The sequence below is a fragment of the Malus domestica genome, chromosome 06 (genome assembly GCF_042453785.1).
Source record: "Malus domestica chromosome 06, GDT2T_hap1".
Lineage (NCBI taxonomy): Eukaryota > Viridiplantae > Streptophyta > Magnoliopsida > Rosales > Rosaceae > Malus > Malus domestica.
In genome coordinates, this window is record NC_091666.1 from 10,838,498 (window position 1) to 10,864,507 (window position 26,010).

Genomic DNA, 26,010 nt, shown 5'->3' on the forward strand with positions numbered 1-26,010 from the left:
AGAAGGATAATGAGCAACTCGTTGCCTCAGTTCCGATGGAGACAAATCAAACTTTTCCCCTTTCAATGGTTGTGGAAATGAAGTTTCTTTGAAGGTTGATGTTGTGCAAGACTCTTGGTTATGGCACAACAGGTTCTATCATTTAAATTTCCAAGGGCTAAAGCTTTTCCAGAAGAAAAGCATGGTGAAAGGGTTACCGGAAATTGAAGCAACAACAGATGCTTGTGAATGGTGCATCATAGGCAAGCAACACCGTAATTCATTCCCAAGTCAAAGCACGTGGAGAGCAAAGGCACCGCTGGAACTTATGCATACTGATATTTGTGGCAAAATGCCAACTCATTCCTTAAGTTAGCACAAGTATTTTCTCACATGCATTGATGATTATTCAAGGATGACATGGGTTTATTTTTTGAAGGAGAAATCAGAAACCTTCACTATCTTCAAACAATTCAAAGTTTTAATAGAAAAGCAAAGTGGTTGCATCATCAAAATCATTCGAAGTGATCGAGGAGGCAAATATACCTCTCATGAATTTGAAGACTACTGCAAAGATGAAGGCATTTGGAAGCAATTGACAGTAGGGCATAATCCCCAGCAAAATGGGATTGCCGAAAGAAATAACTGAACGATTATGGAGATAGCTATATCCATGATGAATGAGAAAGGGCTACCAAAACGTTTTTTGGGTAGAAGCTGTGTATACAACAGTATACATTCTTAATAGATGTCCAACCAAAGCTGTAAAGAACAAAACTCCATTTGAAGCTTGGAGCAGATTCAAACCTTCAGTGAGTCATTTAAAAAATTTTGGCTACATTTGTTATGCTCAGATTCCCGCTAAAAAAAGAACTAAGTGTGATGAAAAAAAGCTAAAAATGTATATTTCTTGGCTATTGTTCCAACACTAAAGGTTATAGGCTTTATAATGTTGAAATTAAGAAATTGATTGTGAGTAGAGATGTGATTTTTAATGAAAAAGCTAGCTGGGATTGGAATGAAAATAAAGTGCAAGAGACGCCATATGCAATTGTGCAAGAAAAAGGTGAATTTCCAAGAGAGTAGCAGCAAGAAGAAGTCACGCCTTAAACTCCAGTAGTTGCCGAAAGAAGAAGTTCAAATGATGCTGGAAGCAGTTCGAATGCATAACCTATTTCTTTGAACTACTCTTCATCAGAAAGTCCTCCATTAAGAACTTGGAGTTTGCGAGAAGTGTACGAGACTTGCAATTTCGTTGGTGTAGAGTCGGAAAGCTTTGAAGAGGCACAAAATCATGTAATATGGGTGAAAGCCATGAAGGAGGAGATGAGAATGATCGAGAAAAATCAAACATGGGAGCTGGTTGATTATCCACAAGATAGAGATGTTATAGATGTGAAGTGGATTTTCAAGACGAAAATCAATCAAGATGGGAGCATTCAAAAGCACAAAGCTAGGCTTGTGGCAAGAGGCTTTACTCAAAAGCCAGGTATTGATTTTTCTGAAACCTTTGCTCCAGTTGCACGGTTGGAAACTATTAGAACTTTGATTGCTCTTGCTGCTCAAAAGAATTGGTTGATTTATAAACTTGATGTGAAGTCTACATTTTTTAATAGAGTGTTGGAAGAAGAAGTTTACGTTAAACAACCCCCAAATTTCGTGCTGGAACAGGGAGAAGACATAGTTTACAAGCTAAAAAAGGCCCTTTACGGGTTAAAGAAAACACCTCGAACGTGGTATGCTGAAATTGATAAGTATTTTGCCTAGCGTGGTTTCGAAAATAGCCAGAGTGAGCCTACACTCTATGTTTTGAAGAGAGGAGCTTCCATTCTCATTGTTTCCTTATATGTGGATGACTTAGTCTTCACTGGAAATGATCAAAGTTTGTTACAGCAGTTCAAGAAAGATATGATGAGCACCTATGAGATGAGTGATCTAGGTTTGCTTCATTATTTCTTGGGAATTGAAGTTTCTCAAACCAAAAATGGGATATTTATTTCTTAGAAGAAATATGCAGAAAATTTTCTCAAGAAGTTCAATTTGTTTGACTACAAAACAGTGGCTACTCCTTTGATTCTGAATGAAAAGATGAAGAAATGTAATGGTGCAAAGAAATCAGATGCCACAAAGTATTAAAGCTTGATTGGTAGGTTTTTTATATCTCACTGCCACTAGGCCGAATATATTATGTTTGCTTCAAGTATGCTTTCAAGATACATGGAGGAACCAAGTTAGCTTCACTTTGGTGCCAGAAAAAAGGGTGTTAAGATATGTGCAAGGCACACTTGACTATGGAATTATGCAAAAGGCTGAAGCAAGAAGTTCAAGGCTTATCGGGTACATCAATAGTGATTGGGCTAGATGTCTTGATGATATGAAAAGTATGTCGGCCTACGTTTTCTCTCTTGGCTCAGGGATATGTTCTTGGCGTACGAAGAAACAAAGTGTGGTGGCACAATCATCTGCCAAAGCAGAGTATATGGTAGCAACAAAAGCAGCATCTCAAGCCATATGGCTTCAGAGAATTCTTGAAGATATGGGAAAAAAGCAAGAAGGAGGCATTGTATTGTACTGTGACAACAAGTCAGCCATTACAATTAGCAAAAGTTCAGTCAATCATGATCATACCAAACACATTGCAGTCAAATATCATTTTATCAGAGAAGCTATTGAGAAGAAAGAAATTCAGCTTGAATATTGCCGAACAGATGAGCAGCTAGCCGACTTACTCACCAAGGCACTTCCGAAAGAAAAGTTTTGCTACCTCAGAGAGCTCGTTGGAGTTGTGAAGAGAGTGCATTAAGGGGGAGTGTTGGAATTAATGCACTACCCTAAATGTAAAGACTCTAGACATTCCCAGGAACAATTATTCTTGAGTTATTGTATTAGAGTTCCTAGCCTATGTCTGTTAAGTTATCTAGGAAGAACTCTTTAGTACTTTGTATTCTCTATATATAGCCCTTGGCATATCATTTTGTATCAAGAGAGTTACAATAAGAACTAATACAAGAGCTCTGCTGTAGCAACTCAGATTTCCCATAAACTTGTTAAGTATTTCCATCCTTGTACAATTAACCTCTAGTTCTTGGCCTTCGGCAGAATGCAGCGTGATCTGTGTTATCTTTTGGAGTTAAATTGCACTAATTAAATCAGCATGTCATATATATCCGGGATACAAATGAAAAATCTGATCTGAATAATTGTATAATCTATGTTGCTGCTGGTTTCGCTCTCGCTAATCAAACATCACGATGTTCACTAACACTTGCTTCCCAAATCATGTACCTCCCATCGTTTACTATCTAGCATCTTTCGCACTCAATCATGTCAACTGTAGGTTTTCTCAGTCACTAGTGAATTCATTTTTTCCATCAGATTTTAGTAGTCCCCATGCTTGTATCAAAGAACAAATATTTCGGTGTTATTTCTTGCAGTCTGGATATGAGGATTGGCTAGCAGTTCAGTGCGGGTGTCCAATCTTTGAAGAATGGAGAAAGCAAATTGTTCGTGGCAGGAATTTCCATCGGGGATACTTCCTAGCCGACGAGCACACAACTCCCCGAGAGGTCGGCGCCGGTTGATGCTTTCTGTCAGGCTTCTGCTTTACTGGCGGGCTTGTCGGGCAAAGCCTGTTGGGCAAGGCTGAAAGAGAAGGACAAAGTTAACTTTGAAAGGTGCCTTTGTGGGGCCTTAGGTGTAGGCCTTGAGGCTCATAATCAAGATTAACTTTCAAGTGCTCAGGCATGCCACTGCCATCTTCAGCATGGCAGATGTAAAACGGATGTTGAGTTTTAATTATATATATACTCGAGAGACTATGTTAGTTATGACAGGTGCCTTTGTGGGGTCTTAGATGTAGGCCTTGAGGCTTCCCGTTAATAACTAACTTAGTACTCGTATATATAAGGTTCGTTTTCTTGGTTATTTGAGTCTTATAACCATTATACTTCTGATTACCTGAGCCCGAATAGCAGAATGAATCCAAATAGGTGCCTTTGTAGGGCCTTGAATAGGCCTTGAGGCTTCCCATTAGAATTCATTCTATACTCAACATTCTAGCCCGAGGAACAGAATGAATCTAAATAGGTGCCTTTGTAGGGCCTTAAATAGGCCTTGAGGCTTCCCATCAGAATTCATTCCATACTCGAACGTTCTATGGTAATCATAATATAATAGAAATAAAACTAAGTGACAGGTTGATTACTTGCGCCTCAAGTAACTTCGGACTTCTTGTTTATCAAAGCTTGTCGTGGATGGGTTAAGTCCACATAAGGTTCTTTTTTTATGCCTTAAGGCCAAGGACTTTTGAGTGATCAAATCTTACATGCCTGAGGGCTTAGAACTTAGATCTGGCTTGAACTGTGAAGACATATTCAAATCAGATTCAAGCGCTGAGAAAGTCTTTTAATAGCCATATTACTAGAGATAACTTGGATACAACTTCTAGTATACAACATATTGCTAGGCTAATGAATGAAAAGACAAAAACAAAGAGGGTCGGGCAAGGTTTAACCTTGTCGGGCAAGGCTGATCGTCTTGCAACTTCCTATCTTTGTGGTTTATCAGGAGGTTTGAAAACTTAGAAAAGGGGTTGGGAGATGAGTTTACAGAAAGAAATCGATACTACAGCAAGAGTTGAACAGGGTAGCAGAGCTATTACAAAGGGTTTATCCTGAAAGGGATGAAGGCTTGGGCTGACTACAGCTTCGTTTTAAAGGTAAATCTGGCTTTGAGCAGAGTTTATGCTTGTATTTTTTGGTTTGTTTGAGTGTCCTTAACTCTGATTTCTCTTTCTTCTTTTATAGACACTTTGGCTTGGCCTCCTGTAGCAATAATCTTGCCCGAATGCAGTTTAAAGGATAGTGACTCATCAGCTATTTACTTGTACTGCCACTGTAAAGTACTTTTGGGCTGATTAGCTGGCTGGTCTATACCATTTGGCCCTTGGGTAGGTGAGCAAGTGGTGCAAATGATTTGCACCTAGTCGGGAAAGGCATTTTCTACCTTCTGGGCTTGGGCTGTGCTTTGGGCTTTTCTCCTCTTTTTGGGCCAACTCTCTTCTGGACCCAAGGTTTAAGTTTTAACCCAAACAGTGCCCCCTTCAATCAATATTCAGACTGGAATTCCAGGCGCCAATATTGATTGAATGTCCGCATGCTTGTATACCCGCTCTTGGAACTTGTGCTTTCTAGACAGGATGCCTACGATTCTGCGTCTCTTGCTCTTCTCACGACCTTTGGGTTATCCTCTGAGGTTTCTATAAATTCAGGCTTGAATTTGTTCAGCCAACAAACCTCCTCCAGCCTTCGCTTTTATTAACCCTGAGTACTTCTGCCTTCTTAGTTTTCTTCCCAAAACTGAGAAATGAGTTTTTCAGGATTCAAGTGGGGTTTCCTAAAACTCCCTTTTCATGAGAAAAAGAGTTTTCATCAGATAACCACTATCCCCAACACCTTTGGTCAGACACCCCGCTATCTCCAACACCCTTGGTCAGACGGTTTCCTCATGAAGACTTGCCTTCCCGCTCGTCGTCATGATAAATCAGGCTTCACCATCATACATGGTGATGACTCTGCCTGAGGATCCTTTACCAAGCTCATCTTGGCCGCACAACCTGATCACCTGATTGGATTCTATCCATGAAGACATCAGAAAACCAGCTGAGACGCCATTGCACCTGGAAGGAGTCGAATGTAGCATATCGGAATTGAATTGAATTTGTTGTAAATTTCACCAATTTGTCGAAATGAAATTAACATTATCTTAACAATCTTGTGTCTTTCTGTCTTCTTGAATGACTGATGAATATACACTGCACTTTAGCATCCCGAAACCTGCTTTACTTTGCATCCTCTTCAATATAACAATCTCTAACATCCCATAATGTAGGACAATACTTTTTCAAGAATTTAACATTAATAGGATGTTTCTGCCAATTCCCTTCGAGGTCCGCCAAGTAATATCCCCCTTTGTCTAATACTCGACTAATCATGAAAGGACCTTCCCATGTCGGGCTCCATTTTCCAAAGCCCCTAAGCTGAGCTCCTAGAGGAATGACTGTTTTCCACACCAAATCTCATTCCTTGAAAGACTTTGTTTTCACCTTTTTGTTATAAGCTCGGGCAACAGCTTTCTTCCCTTCCTGAATCTGGTTCAGGGCTTCAATTCGAGCTACATCTAAGTCTTCAATCCCTTGACACATGGCTTCGATATACTCTTCGCTGTGTAACCCAAACTGATTTTGAATTCTGACAGAACTTACATTGATCTCCATGGGAAGCACTGCATCTTGCCCGAAAGTTAAAGCATAAGGAGTTGTCCCTGTTCCTGCCCTCTTGGAAGTTCTGTATGCCCACAAAGTATTCCCCAGCTTTTCATGCCACTTTTCCAGACTATCTATCACCATTCTTTTGATAATGTTTACCAAAATCTTGTTGCTGGATTCTGCCTGGCCATTTGACTGCGGGTAGTAAGGACTGGACTGGATCATCTTTATTTTGTATTTGCTTGCAAATTCTTCAACTTCTTTTGAAATAAAAGATGGCCCTCGATCCGTCACTATGGTTTCGGGCACCCCAAATCTATACAGAATCTTGGTCTCAATAATTTTTTTTACTGCAGCTGAGGTTATGGATTTTACAGTCGAAGCCTCTACCCATTTGGTAAAGTAATCTGTTGCTACAATTATGAAAGTGTGCCCCTTGCTAGAAGCCTGGTAAATCTGCCCGATGAAGTCCATTGCCCATCCTCTGAAGGGCCAAGGCTTGACTACTGGATTTAAAGGTACTGAGGGTACATGTTGGAAATGACCGTGCCTTTGACATTCCTCACACCCTCGGGCATAGGACTTGCAATCTTTTTCCATGTCGGGCCAGAAATAACCATACCTCCTAAGTAACCACCTCATCTTCGTTCCAACCTGATGTGCTCCACATACTCCTTCATGTACTTCGACTATCACTCTCATGGATTCCTCTTAGCCTAAGCATTTTAATAATAACCTGTCTGGAGTTTTCCTTCACAGGTCTTTCGCCCATAAGACATACATAGTTTCTTGTTGTCTGTCCTTCTTGCTGGTGGGTGAAGAGGGATCTTTTAAATGATGGATGATGGGCGACCTCCAATCTTCTATCTCAGTTTCTAAAACCATTACATCCAGGCTGAATCCTCTTTCCAGGATAGAAGGAAGATTTCTTCTTTGAATCTCGACATCCAACCCATATTTTCTTTCCTGTATTGGCATGCTTGAGGCTAATTGCGCCATCTCGTTGGTTGCTAAGTTAGCTCCTCTGGAAACATGGCTAACTGATATCTCAGAATCCCAATAACTCAGCAATTGCGTGGCCGCCAAGTAATATCCGGCCATGGTGATATGTCTGCACTTGAACTCCCCATTTAGCTGGTTTATTACCAATTCTGAATCACCAAACACCTCTACCTCCATTGCCCCCAGATCCATCAAGATTTCCAAACCAATTATTAAGGCCTCATACTCTGCCCGATTGTTGGTATTCCCTTGGTAATCTAAGAGAAATGAGTAATAATGATAAATCCCTTGAGGGTTGATAATTACAATCCTAGCTCCTGAAGCTTTCTGAGTATAGGAACCATCAAAATATAGCTTCTAAGGAGTAATCCACAGACCAGCCACTCTTCTTATCTCTTGCTGGATCCACTCCTCTTTGCCCGAGATCCCTTTGCCTGGCGGGATCCAAACATTAGTAACTTCCAGGGTTCCTGGTATATTGATTATCTCATCTTGATATTCTTGATGCTCCGCCAAGAAGTCAGCAATTACTTGGCCTTTTACTGCCATTTGGGGGACATACTGAAAGCTGAATTCTGATAATGCTAGAATCCTAAATGTCCCTAAGTTCCACCTCCATATGGCCTTTAGGATCAGCAATTACTTGGCCTTTAGGATTAGGAAAGGTTAAATCAAAATAAGTTCCAGCAACCAAAGAAGAAACATGAGTCATGATTTCCTTATTTTGATTTAACCTTTCCTAATCCTAAATGTCCCTAAGTTCCAGCAACATTGAAGGTCCCCTATGCATTTTAGGACACAAACCAAAGGTTCCTTGCACCATTTAACTCATTGCTATGCAAGGAGGTTGTTTCTTTCCTATTTTATTTTTTCTAATTCACATTCCTTTTTTCTTCAAGCAACCAGCCGCACCCTACATCATTTCTTGCCTATTTTCTGACCCAAAATTGCATTACCCTTTTGTTTCATTCCTTGCCGTGCCAAGGGAGAGGATCCTTACCTATTTTGTGCCTCAAAACACATTCCTAAATCTGTCCTATAATTTCTGCCGAATTTCACACTCCCTTTCCCCTTCATGCAATCATTTCATGCACCATTTCATTCACTCATGACTGCACCACCCTTGTTCCCTCCATCATTCCACTTTAAACCTCCATTCCATGCACTCATGGCTGCACCATTCCTTGTTCCCTCCATCATTTCAGATTTCATGTATCATTACATTGAATCATTGCACTCATTCATGCACCATTGCACTCCCTTTGGATTCCCATGCCATGCATCATGACTCTTGCTTCACCCTTGACTCATTTATGCACCATTCCACCTCCCTTTCCTTTCTCTACCATGTGCATAATCATTCATGTTCCCTAGCTGCAACACCACTCCATTTTACCCCATATGCTTTGTATCATCACTTCACTTTCACCTTTGAATCATTTCAACACCACTCCTTGCACTCATTGCTGCAACACCACTCCATTTTACCCCCCTCATGCTTTGCATCATTACTTCATTTTCACCCTTGAATCATTACACACACCACCAATTCACCTTCCTTACCTTGCACTTCCTTTATAAAAGGAAATGTGTGTGGCAGCCATAGAGCTTAGTTTTTGCTAAAGAATTCATCCCCATTTCGATACAACCTTCATCCAAACACTTCCATTCATCCTTACATCCATTCCTCCATACAAACAAACCTTCAAACACTCACCAACACCTTGTGCTGTAGCAAAGGAAGGGAAGGAAAGTGCTTGGATGTGCTTGATGTCCAACTTGGATCGTTGGAGCGTTTAGGTGTTTTCTTTCTTTTGTTTTCAATGTCTAAATTTGTTTATCTTTGCTTTGTAAGTATGAGAAACTAAACCCCCCTTAGCTAGGGGGGAATTCGAAACCATGTTCATGCTTGCAATATGATTTGATTACTTTCAGTTGTGATTCATAAGTTGTGAATTCAATTTACTTATCCATTTGAATTAAAACTGATTTGTGTATGTTGGTTGAGAGTGCACGCTTAATTTCCATGCATACATATGATGCTAGGATATAAGGGAGTTTCACCTAATCGTTATGAACTTATATTCACAAGTAGAAAAGGTTGTTCGTCACAACCGTGTTAAGTAAATTCTTGGCATAAGTTTCATGCAATTCATAGTTACAAATGTTTCGTCAATGCTTATGATTTTCATAGAACTTAATGATTCTTGCTTGTATCTCTATTATGCAATTCATGTAGGGAACTTGTGGGGAATGCTTTGGGTTGTTGTATGCAATCATCCAATTCAATGAAATTAGGAAAATCTGAGGATTAATTTAAGCGTACCTAATTAATCTGGGGTGTTGAGGTTCATGGTTTATTGAAAAGCAACTGGAAATTGGTTTATGTGCAAGTATGTCATGTGTAGAGAAGAACCCTCTAGCTAGCCCATCATCCATAGTTTAACCCATCACCCATCAATTCACCTAAATTTGTCTAAGAATCTGTTTAAATTGTTCTTGCTTTGTTTTCCTTATTTTCGTCCAAATCCAAAATCCCCTTTATTTTATTAAGTCATATTAGTTAGTACTTGTTTTAGATTGTGTTTTTAAGTGTTTTAAGTCAAGATAAAATCAATTTTCGTCCAAACTTTGTGTTAGTGGCAGAAACTGCCTTAGAGTTATTTTTAGGCAGTTTTGAGTCTTTATAATCTGTTTTGAGTCTTGTGACTTTGTTTTGAGTCTTGTAATTTTAATTTCATGCTTTTAAGTTTGTTTACACATATTTAAGTCAGTTTCAAGTGTTTTAGCAATCCCTCCTAATCCCCGGCCTAGAACGATCCCTACTTACATTCTTTACTACAATTGACAACAAAAGAGTTTAATTTGTGTGTTAAGTTAATTTTTGCATCAGACTTTAAATCCCCTCTTCTCCCTATCATCTTTCTCCCCAAGGTGAGGTAAGATATAGGAATATGTGGTCTTAGAACCGAGTCATCTTCCTTTCTGGAGCCTGCGGAGGCATTCTCTAGTCTTTGTAGCATGTGCAACAAAGCAGTTTGCAAATCTTCTGATCCCTTTGACATACTTCTTTGATCAAAGATGTCCCACTAGGCATGCCAAAACTATCTTCGTGGCAGGAATTTCCGTCGAGGATGCTTCCTAGCCGACAAGCACACAGCTCCCCAAGAGGTCGGCACCGGTTGATGCTTTCTGTCGGGCTTTTGCTTTACTGGCGGGCTTGTCGGGCAAAGTCTGTCCGGCAAGGCTTGTCGGGCAAGGCTGAAAGAGAAGGACAAAGTTAACTTTGAAAGGTGCCTTTGTGGGGCCTTAGGTGTAGGCCTTGAGGCTCACAATCAAGATTGACTTTCAAGTGCTCAGGCGTGCCACTGCCATCTTCAGCATGGCAGATGTAAAACGGATGTTGAGTTTTAATTATATATATACTCGAGAGACTATGTTAGTTATGACAGGTGCCTTTGTGGGGCCTTAGGTGTAGGCCTTGAGGCTTCTCGTTAATAACTAACTTAGTACTCGTATATATAAGGTTCGTTTTCTTGGTTATATGAGTCTTATAACCATTATACTTCTGATTACCTGAGCCCGAAGAGCAGAATGAATCCAAATAGGTGCCTTTGTAGGGCCTTGAATAGGCCTTGAGGCTTCCCATCAGAATTCATTCTATACTTAACGTTCTAGCCCGAGGAACAGAATGAATTCAAATAGGTGCCTTTGTAGGGCCTTGAATAGGCCTTGAGGCTTCCCATCAGAATTCATTCCATACTCGAACGTTCTATGGTAATCATAATATAATAGAAATAAAACTAAGTGACAGGTCGATTACTTGCGCCTCAAGTAACTTCGGACTTCTTGTTTATCAAAGCTTGTCGTGGATGGGTTAAGTCCACATAAGGTTCTTTTTTTATGCCTTGAGGCCAAGGACTTTTGAGTGATCAAATCTTACATGCCCGAGGGCTTAGAACTTAGATCTGGCTTGAACTGTGAAGACATATTCAAATCGGATTCAAGCGCTGAGAGAGTCTTTTAATAGCCATATTACTAGAGATAACTTGGATACAATTTGTAGTATACAACATAGTCTTTTAATAGCCATATTACTAGAGATAACTTGGATACAACTTGTAGTATACAACATATTGCTAGGCTAATGAATGAAAAGACAAAAACAAAGAGGGTCAGGCAAGGCTGATCGTCTTGCAACTTCCTATCTTTGTGGTTTATCAGGAGGTTTGAAAGCTTAGAAAAGGGGTTGGGAGATGAGTTTACAGAAAGAAATCGATACGACAGCAAGAGTTGAACAGGGTAGCAGAGCTATTACAAAGGGTTTATCCCAAAATGGATGAAGGCTTGGGCTAACTACAGCTTCGTTTTGAAGGCAAATCTGGCTTTGAGCAGAGTTTGTGCTTGTATTTATTCGTTTGTTTGAGTGTCCTTAACTCTGATTTCTCTTTCTTCTTTTATAGACACTTTGGTTTGGCCTCCTGTAGCAATAATCTTGCCCGAATGCAGTTTAAAGGATAATGACTCATCAGCTATTTACTTGTACTGCCACTGTAAAGTACTTTTGGGCTGATTAGCTGGCTGGTCTATACCACTTGGCCCTTGGGTAGGTGAGCAAGTGGTGCAAATGATCTGCACCTAGTCGGGAAAGGCCTTTTCTGCCTTCTGGGCTTGGGCTGTGCTTCGGGCTTTTCTCCTCTTTTTGGGTCAACTCCCTTCTAGACCCAAAGTTTAAGTTTTAATCCAAACATAAATGTTCGTTGCAGCAACACAGAACCTGATTAAACGACCAGAAACCTACTGGGACGAGTGGGATGACCACCATCTATTATTGCAACCTCACGAGGACTTCAGAAAATACACCTTCAATGGAATTGGGGTAATGGACAAGTGATATCGAACACTGTCCTGATATGATCAAGCTGAAATAAGCGAAAACAGATATCCCACGAAATCTTGGCGTGTTGTTGTCCTTCAGATGGTTTTGAGTTCAGCTTCAAATCACAGATGTACGTAATTTCGTAGGCAAAACTAAAATGAATGTTGATGTCGTTCGTTGGCATCCAAAAGTGGACCAACATTTGTGATTAATTAAGACCGTGGAATCCACAACCACAGAAAGATTTACGTGTTTCACTCGACTCAATTCGAGTTCTGGGCCATTTTCACGGGTTCTTAGCTTGTATTGTACAATAATGAAAATGTTACTTTGTAATTGATACATTTTATAGAGTAAATTGTGTTGGAGCAACGATCCTTCAATTAAAAATCCATTATCAATGGTCTCCTAACTCATTAAAATGTGCATTTATGGTCATTTTCGTCAACACTGTTAGAACTTCCGTCAAAATGAGTCATGTGTCATGCACCTAATGCTGAATCAAGAGGCAAATATGTAAAATCAAATAAGAAAAATTGTATGAATGATCTATCAACTTTAATCCAACTGGAAAAATAGTCCCTCAACTTTAACCCAATTGTAGCAATTGTGGAGCCAAAAATATTCACTAGGCGACACGTGGATTTTTGGACAAAATAGGACAAAAATACCCTCGAGGCATACCGGGTCTCCTACACGCGAGCAGTGGAGAATCATCCATCAACCAAGTCAGGAGTACCCAAAATGGGTAACAATTCAAAACCTATTTCATATATGTTTTTACCTCATTTTTTCCTTATTCAATTAGCCATTTATTTCAAACATTCCATAACATCCTCAACCAATTAATATAATCAATATATTAAAGGCTATTTATATCACCAAATCACCCCAAAATCACACCAAGGTCCGCCCATTCCCATCCAAAAAGAGCCTATCATATTCTCTACCTTTTCCACCATTTTCCCTTTTTAATTACCCTAATTAACTAGCCAATTAATTCCAAAAACCACCAAAACATTCATTTTATGTTTAAATAGCCAAATAAATTGGCTAATTAAACCTAAATTAAACCTAAAAACCCTAGCCACCTCCTAACTCTATAAATAGGCACCTATTCTCATCAAAGAATCAATTCCAACACTTTGACAAAAATCCCAAAATTCTCTAAACACTCTTTCTCTCTAAATTCTAACTTTGGCATCGGAGGTTCTTCGGCCAAAGCCCCCCCATTCATCGTGGGCGCGTGAGGCTCTTGGCCTTAACCTAAGGTGTTAATTATTTTGTAGGTGCAAAATCGTCCAAGATCGAGGAGGAAGAAATTTGCATCCACAGCAATGGTCCTTCCAACATAACTTATTTTGACAGAATTATGACGGAGTTGATGAAAATGATCATAGCTACACGTTTTGATGAGTTGATGAACCAATATTAATGAATTTTTAGTTGAGTGACCATTGCTCCAATTTGATTATAGTTAAGGGACCATTGGTACAATGTACTCTAAATTTTATAGGCCCATGCAAGTTCATCTTTAAAATTATCAGTATTGTCCTCTTTTAACAACTTCTCATTAGGAATGTGGTTTTACCATAAAAGGTCTCTGTTATATTTTGTGTAAAATATCTCAAATAATAAGATGTGTATTGTATTTTGTTATATAATTGGTGTGAGATTCTATTTTCCAACATTAATAAGACGTGTAAATTATGTGTTTAATTCAAGACTATTAAGTGTACTAAACTTGTCAATGGAAAGGTTTGGTGAATTGTATTGTTAGTTTTTGTCTTGTTTCGTGAATGTTTGCTGGATAGTTTCATTTTGCCATGTTTTGCACATTGATTTTAAATCATTAATTCATCATTTAATTAGAATTAGATGCCTCATTTTAGATTTTTCTAAATTAAAAATCTGTTACTTTTCAGCTTTTGATTAAAGTGCTTTTACTTTTAATTAAACTTTATATTCCAGGTATATTCTTAATTTAAGTATTTTATAAATTCTTTTAAATCCATTTCTATGTAAAAAAAATGCACTCAATAATATTCATTAATTTATTGCTATTTTTATGGAATCTCATCCCTTCCTCAATTTAAGGATTCAATTATATCTACTGGGGTTCAAGATTAATTGGATGAAATATAGTTTTTCCAATTTCCAACTCAACATTTTATATAGATTATAAAAAACCAAGAGTTCGTTTATAATTAAAATTGAGATGTAGACTAGACTGCCTAATTTCATGCAACTGAAAATAAATTTGAATTTTTTAACAACTACTTATAGTAGAAACGTGAACTAAGAGTTTTCACATTTTTATTTTTATTTACAATGAGTCCTTATTCCAATAATTAATTATTAAGAGTTGACAAAATATTTGTTAGTGCAATATTTTAATGTAAAAAGTTATCTTTTTTTTGGGTTACACAACTTACACATAATGTACCATAAGTTTTGTACGTACCAAAATAAAGATAATACAACGTACTAATAACTTGGTATGTACTAAATAAAGAATTGCATAACGTACCAAAATCAATATTTATAACGTACCAAAATACTAATACATACCCAGATTAAATTTATATAACGTACCAATAACGTACCAAATGATTGGTACGTTATATTTAATATATGTGCATGTTATATTTCATAATTGTATGTTAATAGGATGTTTATGTGTTTTTAGAATTTAAAACAACAAATTATTTTAATAAGGAAAATTCATTTTGAACGAATTATGATAAGATAAGATAGGAAGTTTGTAGTGATTTTAGAATATTTGTTATATTATTTTCTGAACTAGTTGGTTAATTAAATTGTCACATCCCGGCCCGGGTCCACCACATCCCAAGCCCGATCCACCACCATAACACAATATTGTTCACTTTGGGCTTACCATTCCCTCACGGTTTTGTTTTTTGGAACTCAAAAGCAACTTCCCAGTGAGTCACCAATTCTGGGAGTGCTCTGACCTCTTTCTCGCTTAACTTCGGAGTTGCTACGGAACCCGAAGACAATGAGCTCTCAAAAGACCTCGTGCTAGGTAGGGATGAGAATATACATTTAAGGATCACTCCCCTGGACAATGTGGGATGTTACATAAATACAATAAAAATGATAATTTTTAATTAAAAATTAGTAGAAGAATGTTTGATCAAAAGTTTAAAAGTTATAGATGTTTGATTAAAAAAATTCAAATTTGAGGCATCTTTATCAAAATGCCCCCTTAATTCATACATTCGAGTTTAATACGGACGAGTTCAGGTTGATCCAAACCAAATTTCATTTTTACCCAATAATGTGTTAAATGGCATCGCTTTTACAGGCGTGGTAATAGAAAACTTTTAACATTATTTGTAATAAATTGTGATGATATAGAACAATAAACACTGATTAAGAAAAGATTGAAAAGCTTACATGTATTGGGTAAGCATCAATTTTAAGATTCAAGATTAAATTTTCTCTTAAGCTTAATGATGAAAATTTTACAAAAAATTATGGTAATATCCAACAACAGCATCGTTTTATCGCAATCCGCAACCATACGGCCAATACTCAAAACACCAAGGTGCCGTTTTTTGTCCGACTCTGTTGTCCACAGTACGACAATGCAACCCACGCTGGCCTCGCGCCACGTGGCGGTGATCGGCGCCGGCGCCGGCGGCCTGATCGCGGCACGTGAGCTCTGGCGAGAAGGTCACAAAGTCGTCGTCTTCGAGCGAGAAGACCAAGTGGGCGGCACGTGGGTCTACACTCCGAAGGTGGAGTCCGACCCGATTGGGATCCACCCGAATCGGACGACGGTCCACTCGAGCATGTACGAGTCGCTGAGGACCAACCTCCCGAGAGAGGTGATGGGGTTCAGAGACTATCCATTTGTGGCCAGGGAAGGAGACGAAGAGAGAGACCCGAGAAGGTTTCCGGGTCACAAAGAGGTGCTGATGTACTTGAAGGATTTTTCCCGCGAGTTTGGGGTAGCGGAGATGGTGAGATTGGAAACGGAGGTGGTGGTGGTGGATGCGGCGGAGGGTGGGAGGTGGAAGGTGAAGTCGAGGAGTAAGGGAGGTGGGGGTGTGGAAGATGAAATCTATGATGCGGTGGTTGTGTGTAATGGGCATTTTACTGAGCCTCGCCTGCCCCAATTTACAGGTATCAACTGTGGTTTCGAATCTTTTGATGAGCTGGTTTATAAGGCAGCTTGATAACCATTTTATTTTCAGTTTTCGATTTTCAATTGAAAAATATAAAATGGATGATGGGATTGGTGACATGGATTATGGGTTATAATTTGCACAAACTTTGTTACTTTATTGGTTTAATTGCCTGATTGATTCTGCATTATGTGAGTATAAATTGTATCGACGGATGGTAAGAAATTACTTTTGCAAATTTGAATTGCATTACTAACTCATGGACCGGAAATGGTGGACTAGCTTGCCCTACTATGTGTAGAAAAAAATTAGGACAAACTTCGAAACTAATATGGACGCATCTTTATGTTGAGTTCGTGCTTATGCAATCCATTTTTCAGTTATAACAAAAATAAAGTTGGTTCTTAGTTTTTCTCCTTCCTCTGTACACGTTTTTTTCAGGCATCAATACATGGAAGGGGAAGCAATTTCACAGCCATAATTACCGTCATCCCGAGCCATTTCGAGATCAGGTCCGTCTCGTTTCTCCATTCTGTAATAACTTCTAGATTGTGTTCTCTTGATTTACCAATGCTATTGTTGAAATTAACTATTAACAAAATAGTGGACGTGATTACCTCAAATGCGGAAGACTTAGGATCCCTGCACAAACCTAGAAACACCGCACATCGTCTTCTTCACCACGAACAAGCACCACAGAGAGGAGACTTCCTTACACGCCCTGAGAGTAATCGTTTTGTAGCAAGTATTTTTGCTGTTGTGCTTGTTCCTGGTGAAGAAAAAGACATGTGGTGAAAACAGCTTCTAGTACTAATGAGCAGCTCGCAATTTATAGGTTGATTCCTCGGTTTTTCTTTCTTTCACCTCTAGATAGAGGTTAGCTTCTCACCAATTTCCTGCTTTGCATAGGTTGTAATTTTGATAGGGAGCTCAGCCAGTGCTGTTGACATTTCACGAGAAATAGCTGGAGTTGCGAAAGAAGTCCACATTGCCTCTAGATCTGTTGCTGATGAAACCTTGCAAAAGCAGCCTGGCTATGATAACATGTGGCTTCATTCTATGGTAAAAGAAGTCATAGCTGGGTGGCTATGATGAGAATTTTATCAACAGAATTTTTTTCAACCCTGATGCCGGAAGATGGGTAGAGAGTGTTTTGATATTATTTGAACTCCTGCAGATCGAAAACGCACATGACGATGGCAGTGTTGTTTTCAAAGATGGAAGTGTTGTCCTTGCTGATACCATTCTCCATTGCACAGGGTATAAACTTGCTTCGACTTGTTTTAGGACTCGATGCTATTGTGTAATGTTCCATGTTGAATGTGAAGTAATTGAAAATGGGACGAAAATGGAATACTGAATGTAATCTCCTTTGTTCCCTTCAAGGTACAAGTATCATTTCCCTTTTCTTGAAACCAATGGTACTGTGACTGTGGATGATAACCGCGTGGGGCCACTGTACAAGCATGTACTCCCACCAGCATCGGCTCCTTCACTTTCCTTTGTCGGGATACCATGGAAGGTGTTTCTCTACTAAAAATCATTTGCCATATATTGGTTGAATCTTTTGGTTCATTCTTTTGAATTTGGAGTAAATCTTTGAATGTATTTGAATATTGTGGTGGCAGGTTGTTCCTTTCCCACTGTTTGAATTTCAAAGCAAGTGGATAGCGGGTCTTTTGTCTAATCGAATTGCACTTCCTTCCAAAGAGGAGATGATGGAGGATGTCAAAGCTTTCTACTCTTTACTTGAAGCTTCTGGCACACCTAAACGATACACTCACAACTTGGGTGGTTGCCAGGTAATTCAATATATATTGTTGCCTGCCGAGTGCCTATGACCTTACCTGAAGTTCATTCATTGAGTTGGTTGAGCACTGCCTTGGCTTCGGAATTACTGTTAAATGAAATCTGGTTTCAGATTAATGAACTTATGATTCTAAATGAAATCTGAGGTCTCTTTTTTGAAACGCTGCTTAATGTGAGTTGTAGGCGAGCGATAGTTTTAGCTAAAGCTCCACTGTTCTAGTCCCAGTACTGATATCTTTGTATATGTCATGAACAGAGTAAATAATTCGGTGTTGTGTTTGCAGTTCGAATATGATGATTGGATTGCAGCTCAGTGTGGGTGTCCAGTCTCAGAAGAATGGAGAAAGCAAATGTATTCGGAGGTGTCAAAAAATAAGTGTGCCCGACCAGAGACGTATCGGGATGAGTGGGAAGATGACCATTTGGTGCTGCAAGCTTATGAGGACTTCAAGAAATACACCTTAAATGGAGTGAGCAATGGATAGGTGATATCAAATGACCAGAACTTTTACCCAAGCCAATTGCCTTTCAAGAATGTCCTATATAATCTTGTGTTCAACTTTATACTTTTACCCAAGATCTTATATTTGACACAACATCATGAGCCGCAATATCTTCCGAGTCCTTCTGTATTTCTTTCAAATCAAAACATTTTGATGCATTTCGAATCGAACTTTACAAATGAAACGCATATTTGGAACAAAAAATCAAATCAAACGAGCTACAAAAATGGCGAGTTGAGATCGGTTCTACAGAAACAGAACCATCACACCAACACAGGTTCAACCATCCAAATTCCCCAAGGGGCATTTCATTTAACAAGTTACACAATTTTGTTTGCCCTTATTCTCAGAACCGCATCTACAATTGTATAATTTCTCATACAAATTGACCGATTAGTTTAAGGACTCGTTTGGATATGCTTTTAAAATGATGAAAAACGCTCTAGTGGATTTTGAAAAAGCACTTTAAGTGTTTCCTGCAAGAAGCACATATCCAGTGCTTCTTTCAAAAAGTACTTTTGGATGTGCTTTTAAAATGGCTGAAAACGCTTTTAGAGAAAATGTTTGTGTTCCAAAAGCACTTGAACTTGAAGTGCTTTCTGCAAAAAACATCAGTTATATGCTTCTTCCAAGAAACACTTTAAGTGCTACTTGCATTTACTAAGGATTGGTTCCAAAAATATTTTCACCAAAAACGTTTTCAGTCATTTTAAAAGCATATCCAAACGAGCTAGTTCACTAAAAGCGCTTACAGTCATTTTAAAAGCACTTCTAAATGAGCTGTAAAACATTGATCGAAAGTTCTAACCATGTTTCTTGTTTTTCTTAGACAAGGCCATTTTAGATTTCTTGAGTGCTACATTTTCTGTGAAAAGATGGTTGTACTTCTGTAACACCCTCTCTTTGTCTTCAAGCATGCCTAACATCTCATATGCATCTGCCACTCTCCGGACAATTGACTTCTCTGGAGGTTTCCGATCAAAAGCTTCCAGGCCCTCAAAGAGCTTTGGAATGCAAGCATGATTATGTCGGGTTAGTCTAGTATAATATACAAAGTAGTTGATTCAAAAAGACATAAAATTGAAACAGGCAAGCATCAACCGATTCCACAACACTTGATTAACTGAGTCTGAATTAAGTAAACCGTACCTTTACAATATTCTTCAACATGTTGTTTCGATAATATATAGCTATCATACTTTTGCATAACTGCCATGGAACTGCATGCAAATCCATGCCAATCTTCTTCTCCCAAAACTTGTGTGCTTCTTCCGGTCTCTGGTCCATATCTAAAGCTCGGATCAGTTGCCCATATGTTCCCATTGTGTTTCCTTGTCCCTTGCTTAGCATCCATTTGATTACCTAACAGGGTAACCATGCTTTACAAATCACAAAAGTAAATAAAAAGGAGGCCTCACTCTTCTTTTTTAAAGCAAAAGTTAAAACCATTAACACACTCAAAACTTCTAAATTTCCTAGTCGCTACGAATTCTGAAAGATAATCATGTTCTCAAATTTCTCCATTTCCAATGGAAGTCCTTCCGTTTCGTCTGTAATTGTCAATAGAATATTGAGTGAATTTAAATCATGATTCAAGAATGAAATCTTATTGGAACTGTCCACGTCCAATTCATCCTTCGGAACCATATCACATCCTTGATCTGCTGAAATAGGATGAACTGAGACAGTATGTTGTAAATACATAATTATCTTGAATATATTAACTATTTCTTTATTTTCCGATAGCCTGGAAGGGACAAAGAAACATCTTGTTATTTCTTCGACAATTTCTGACTAGTTGTACCTACCGTTTCTTTTTTAGGGTCAATATCAACAATGCAGTTCATCCAACGATAAACCTGATCCGAATCATAGAGCTACGATGGAAAAAGAAGTTTCCACACATCCTTATGCAAGCACTCCAAAAATAATGCGAATATTGGGACTGGAGGTTCAAAATTAATAACTAAGAAAACAAGCTAGCCTTGACGCACTACGCTCTTCCTAGATGGTTCTTCCTGAATGGTAAGAAGTCTTTTGCTGCGACGATTATAGAACTTCAATACACGATGGAAACTTTTTTCTAGAAAAAGTATTCCCAAATTGAGTACTTTGTGTAGCAGTGTGCCTGCAATTGTTTAATCCATAGAGAAAGACAGAATTGATCGTACCTGAACTATTCTATGCCACTGCTGTTCCTTCTCAAGAGCAATTAACGCCATCCTAATTTTTCCAATGGGAAAGTCTTCCTCCCATGCAACCCATCCATCAAGAGAACCGTAAACAGCCTCCTTACTGTCACTGAGATCTAGAAGCTGCAAAATGTGGAAGTTATATAACAACTTTCCCATTCCAGGCTCAAAACAAGAATCAAACAAAAACACCACTCGACATTTAGACAATAAATACAGGCATTAAAATTAGCATATCAATGTAGTAGCGGAGGAGATCGTTGCCACTGCAAGTAAAAATTTAAGGAGGGGTCAATTTTAAGTGACTATAAAATTATGATAAATTGAGCTTGTAAATGAAGATTACTTAAGAAATGATCATAAGTCAACTTACTTAGCATAAAAAATATTTTGAGTTTCCAACCTTGATATCGTTATGATTTAATTAATTAGATTATAGCAGATGATGCTTTACAACAATGACGGAAAGCAATCATGCCTATGCACCTTGGTGCGAATTCGAATAGAAGTAATTGGATATGAGTATGAGGACATGAAATTAAATATCTTTTATTTGATTAAGAGGCAAAGAATGAAATTATGAAATTAAGTGTTGGACCCTCAACTATAAGCAAATTACATTTGTGAGGAAGGTCAACTATAAATATAAAAGCCAAGCTACATCAATATAGCACATATAAATACAACATTTCCAAACTGTGAGAAGGTAATATGACCCTCCTTGGCCTTAATTGGCTCCGCCAGTGTTTGTATATAAAGATTAAAAGGTCGTACCCAGTGCACAAGGCTCCCGCTTTACGCAGGGTCTGGGAGAGGTGAATGTCGGCTAGCTTTACCCCCATTTATGGAGAGGCTGCTCCCAAGTCTCGAACCCGAGACCTACCGCTCATGGGCGAAGGCACTTGCCATCGCACCAAGTGCGACCTCTATTTTAGGCATTTCTCTTTGAAACACAAGAGCACAAATTTCCAAAGAAGCACTTTGTGTGATATTTGGAACTGATTACCCTATTTTAGGCATTTCTCTTTGAAACATGTCCGTAGAGCAGCTACAAGTTGGCCGCTCATGTAAACCAACCAGCTACCAATACTATTTGGCATGCTGATACGCCTATCTTGGTTGTATCTCTGTTGCTTTGGATATTTCTGATTAAATTCATGAGGTATTAATCAAATGCCAAAAAAAAAAAAAAAGAAGGCAAAAATGGCTTGAGCTTTTGATTAAATCCAGTATCAGCCGGCTACAATAGTTAACATCCACAAATTTTCACTCTATTACAAAGATTCAACCAAGAACACAAAGCTCAATAACTGTAAATGACCGGAAAAGGGTTGAGATATGTATACTTACAGTTTTTACAAGAAAGTTAACCTTATCCTTTCTAGGAACATTCCATCCTATTTGGTCCCTTTTCTCGCCTTCAGCATTCTTCTCTGGATCGTAACTGTTACCTTGGTGGTTGTGTTGATCCTAGATCATTGCAATATGCAAATTTTTTTTTTTTTTGTCAAAGATAGAGTATATTGCAATATGCAAATTGATTAGCCAATCATTTAATGAATATCAATTTGCGGGGTGGGGGTGTGTGGGGGTGTGTGTGTGTATTACAACAGGAAACTATCAGATGAATGGCCGCAGGGGATGTCATCCTTTCCCAAAACTTAACAATGTACATGCAAGATACAATATTGTCCATATTCTAACATTCTCAAGATTCTTTTAAGAAAATTTGCAGTTCTTTTCATTTATTATGTGCAGGGAATAGCCCTAAGATACCTCCAAGGCCACCGTAGTCTTTGCAGCTCTTTGGTTAGATATTTGAGCTTGCACCAAAGTACTGTAAGTCGAATTCAGAATTAGGGCCCTAGTAACTCCAAGCCGAGTCAACCGCCCAACCTGGTTTCGATAACAAGTTAGAGACATCCGTTAGTAATTCTATAGAACTTCAACTGCATCCATTTAATTAAAACCTCGATATAAGGGTACATTTGTTAGTGTTCATAATATTGATTAATAATCTAAAAACATCAGTGGCCCAAGCATTTACACAGCTGACGGAAAGCATTTACACAGCTGACTACACCAAATCTGTTCAATTTTGCAGTTGGTCGAGTTATAAGTTTAAATTAGACCGAAACTAATCTCGTCCACAAGAAGACATTTATTTCGGCACATTGGTTGGAATTCAGTGGTAGTTTGACTCCCTGAGTGAACAACCACCCGCCCAAACCGAAGCTAAGTAACTAGATTGACCCCCTTATTGAACTTACTTATGAGACTCTCGATATGGGTAGCCTATCATCCGTTTTCAAAGAGTTTCACCTGCTTAAACAAATTATTGACTTCCCAATACAAATGAAACAAAGAAAACGATTCCCAAATGAAAATTAATTAGAATCTACAAATGAAAGGACCAAGACTCAAAATCCTCAATTTTGATTGCACTCGGAAGCGAAAACCAACAAATCATATGATAATCAGAGACTCAAAATCCTATATCAAACCAGTAGAGAGAGAGAGAGAGAGAGCAGGTACTTACGAGAAAGGACATGGCAGGAGACTTCCACATGAGTAGAAAGTGGGTGCAACAATCTCAATGGTTAACCGTATTTGGTTCCATAAGAAGCAAGCAAAACCTGACGGACGGAGAAGAACTAAGATTCTGGTAGCTGTGGCGGAGCAGTCTGTTTCACCAAAACTCCCTCTCTCTCTCTCTCTCTCTCGCAAGCGCTTACTGAACAATTATAGAGGCTACAGAGAGAGAGAAAGGTGTGGCAATAGTTGATACAGAGAAATGTGTAATTGTGAGGTGTGTTCTATTCCATCCATTGTACCTTTATTTATAGTAGTAAAGAAGATTAATTTCTTACTCGATTACAATTCTTTAATAGGTAATCAACTCCTAATAGGAATATAAGAGATATTCCAAGATATACTAGAATTTACACAATCACATTCCTAATCTAATAGGACTGCAACACTCCCCCATTGAGTATGTAAATACTCAAGTAAATAGCGCATCAGGTCTTCAGTGATGAAGCAAGTATAGTTGATGAAGTTGTCGGCACAATGAGCAAATGCTAGTCTCAAATCAACAGAAGAATGCATAAAAAGTAAAACTCACAAAACCTTGCTATGGTAAAACCCAAGGTGGGAGAAAACCCATAGACTAAGGAGAAAAGTGAGAAGTTGCATTAAGTCAAAACTATACGTCTTTTGGACGCAAGTAGAAGAGGTTACAAAGGTATGATCAGCCCAGAATAGGTGCCTCATTAAAACCTAGTTAGGTAGCAAAAACCCAGTGGAAAAAATACTCCTAATCGTAGGAAAAAAGAGTATATTAAGATCAAGTGAGTACACTTCTGGATACTCCCCTTGAGTTTGACATAACTTCCAAATGAGAACTACAAGCATTGCATATGAATAGTTAGGCATACTAATTCCTCAGACAAGCTTCTGGAAGGTTGACTTCGGTAGTGACATCGTGTAGAGGTCGGCAAGGTTGTCTGGGATAGGCTTGCACGACTTCAATCTCTTAATGCTTTGTTGATGTAGATGTGGACGCAATATGTCTTGGCGTTGACTTCGTTGATGTATCATGGCTTGGTCGAGTTGATACATGCGGCATAGTCTTCATGGATCGTTGTTAGGACTTAACGATGGATGAAAATAGCAAGTACTTCAAATATGCTCACACAAGAACTCCTAACCATGTCTCACTTATGGCATAGTGAAGTGAGGTTAGTCTTGGAACGATTCGAGGATTTCGCAACTAAGGTCATATCATGGACCTCCAAGATATTGTGATATCCCTAACGGTAAAGACATAACGAATTGGGGATTTTGCCTTGTGCAGGTTTGATAAGTAACATGCGTTAGCATAATAAACAAGGCAACATTATTTCAAGGATCAAGGGGGTTGGATCCACTGAGATATGTTGGGATTTTCCCTCGTAGGACCTTCAGGGTACGTCTTTAATACCAATTTAGCGGTTGCATGTAGGGGCGGTGCTGCATCTTTACCAAGATCAACAGCGAATGAGATGTCTTGTCTAAATACAATAAGCTAAGTACAACGAAGCGCAAAATTGAACTCAGATATGGAATTTCAGATTCCATAACCTCTTCAAGGTTCTCATTTGCATATAACATATGGATGATCATAGGTCTACTCAAAGGTAACACATTCGGGGTGTAGTTCGACTGGTAGACCAAAATACCATCAGGACAACGCTTCAACTTCAGGTCAAGGCATAACTGAGTTTTCCCACGATCCTTCATCTCAAATTCCATCTTCAGGTACGAGGCAGTTTTCTCAAGCTTTTCCAAAGTCTTAGTGAGATTCGTGTTAACGACATAAACTATAACTCTAGCAATTTGAAATAAGACTTCATAGTTTAACACACAAGGGCATAATTTATCCCGGACTGATCAAATAATCACTTAGACGGGTATACTACATTCGTCAGATTGTAAATGAACGCCTCAAACAAGTTAAGAAGGTGTTTCATGGTTTGGAACTATTTGAACCAATCCATGTAATTCTTTAGGAACTTACATGTAAATCTTCATATTAATATCCCATGGAGAAAACACTAACCACATTTCAGCATGCTGCTATCAATCACAGGATGTTTGAGAGAAACCTTGTGCCATAAGGCGTGCATCATATCGCACTATTTCATTCATCTCATAACGCTTCATTTCCCACTTATAACACAACAGGGTTACCTTGGGCAGTGTAGGAACGACAAGTCCAATACACACTTTGGTAAGGAATTTGACCTGGATTGTGATTTCAGTTGTCCAATCAATTCTACGTTGTCACTTAATCAACGGAACATGGTTCAATATCATCGTTTTTCATTTATGTCGATAGCTACCATATAAGTGAAAACATCATCGATGATAATCTCATTTCAATTCCATTTAGCACCCAAACTAGTATACTGGACCAAGAACTTTAAGTCTCGGGAGAAATCCAGATTAATCTCATGAAATGGAAAGGATTTGAGAAGACAATGATCGAGTTTAGATTTCGTGTTGTGCCTTGTCTTCCTCTTCCAGGGAAGTGAATCCTACGAACTGAGTGATATGTCGTGCTCTAGGCCAAGACAGATTGATTGGCCATCCATTGGTGTACCGGACCGTCCAACATGGGCGTTTAAATAGTCCAACAAGGGCGGCACACCCTCCAGGGATGTTTACTCGACGTCTGTTAAGTATG

General features: G+C 38.7%; 2 protein-coding genes across 2 annotated transcripts; one reads left to right on the top strand and one right to left on the bottom strand.

The window, feature by feature from the left end:
- The first annotated feature begins 15,527 nt into the window (after positions 1-15,527).
- On the top strand, positions 15,528-18,699 carry LOC103437131 (flavin-containing monooxygenase FMO GS-OX-like 4). The gene is made up of 7 exons (XM_008375583.4): positions 15,528-16,277; positions 16,721-16,791; positions 17,189-17,341; positions 17,457-17,539; positions 17,666-17,801; positions 17,908-18,081; positions 18,373-18,699. Exons 1-7 carry the CDS (start codon positions 15,602-15,604, stop codon positions 18,571-18,573), a joined length of 1,494 nt encoding a protein of 497 aa, XP_008373805.4. The 5' UTR covers positions 15,528-15,601; the 3' UTR covers positions 18,574-18,699.
- A 170-nt stretch (positions 18,700-18,869) lies between these two features.
- On the bottom strand, positions 18,870-23,598 carry LOC103437132 (pentatricopeptide repeat-containing protein At4g18975, chloroplastic). The gene is made up of 6 exons (XM_008375584.4): positions 23,323-23,598; positions 22,560-22,679; positions 22,134-22,253; positions 20,763-20,906; positions 19,741-19,953; positions 18,870-19,595 (listed from the first exon to the last, which is right to left on the bottom strand). Exons 1-6 carry the CDS (start codon positions 23,350-23,352, stop codon positions 19,395-19,397), a joined length of 828 nt encoding a protein of 275 aa, XP_008373806.3. The 5' UTR covers positions 23,353-23,598; the 3' UTR covers positions 18,870-19,394.
- Positions 23,599-26,010: the final 2,412 nt, after the last annotated feature.

What these genes read in the sequence shown, in the direction of transcription:
- LOC103437131 (XM_008375583.4), top strand. Translation starts at nt 15,602, where the DNA reads ATGATGAAAATTTTACAAAAAATTATGGTAATATCCAACAACAGCATC. An exon ending in CCGAGCCATTTCGAGATCAG is followed by an intron (nt 16,792 to 17,188) that starts GTCCGTCTCGTT and finishes TGCTTTGCATAG; the next exon opens with GTTGTAATTTTGATAGGGAG. An exon ending in ACAACTTGGGTGGTTGCCAG is followed by an intron (nt 18,082 to 18,372) that starts GTAATTCAATAT and finishes TTGTGTTTGCAG; the next exon opens with TTCGAATATGATGATTGGAT.
- LOC103437132 (XM_008375584.4), bottom strand. Translation starts at nt 23,352, where the DNA reads ATGTGGAAGTCTCCTGCCATGTCCTTTCTC. An exon ending in CTCCTGCCATGTCCTTTCTC is followed by an intron (nt 22,680 to 23,322) that starts GTAAGTACCTGC and finishes TATCGAAACCAG; the next exon opens with GTTGGGCGGTTGACTCGGCT. An exon ending in AGACTACGGTGGCCTTGGAG is followed by an intron (nt 22,254 to 22,559) that starts GTATCTTAGGGC and finishes GCAATGATCTAG; the next exon opens with GATCAACACAACCACCAAGG.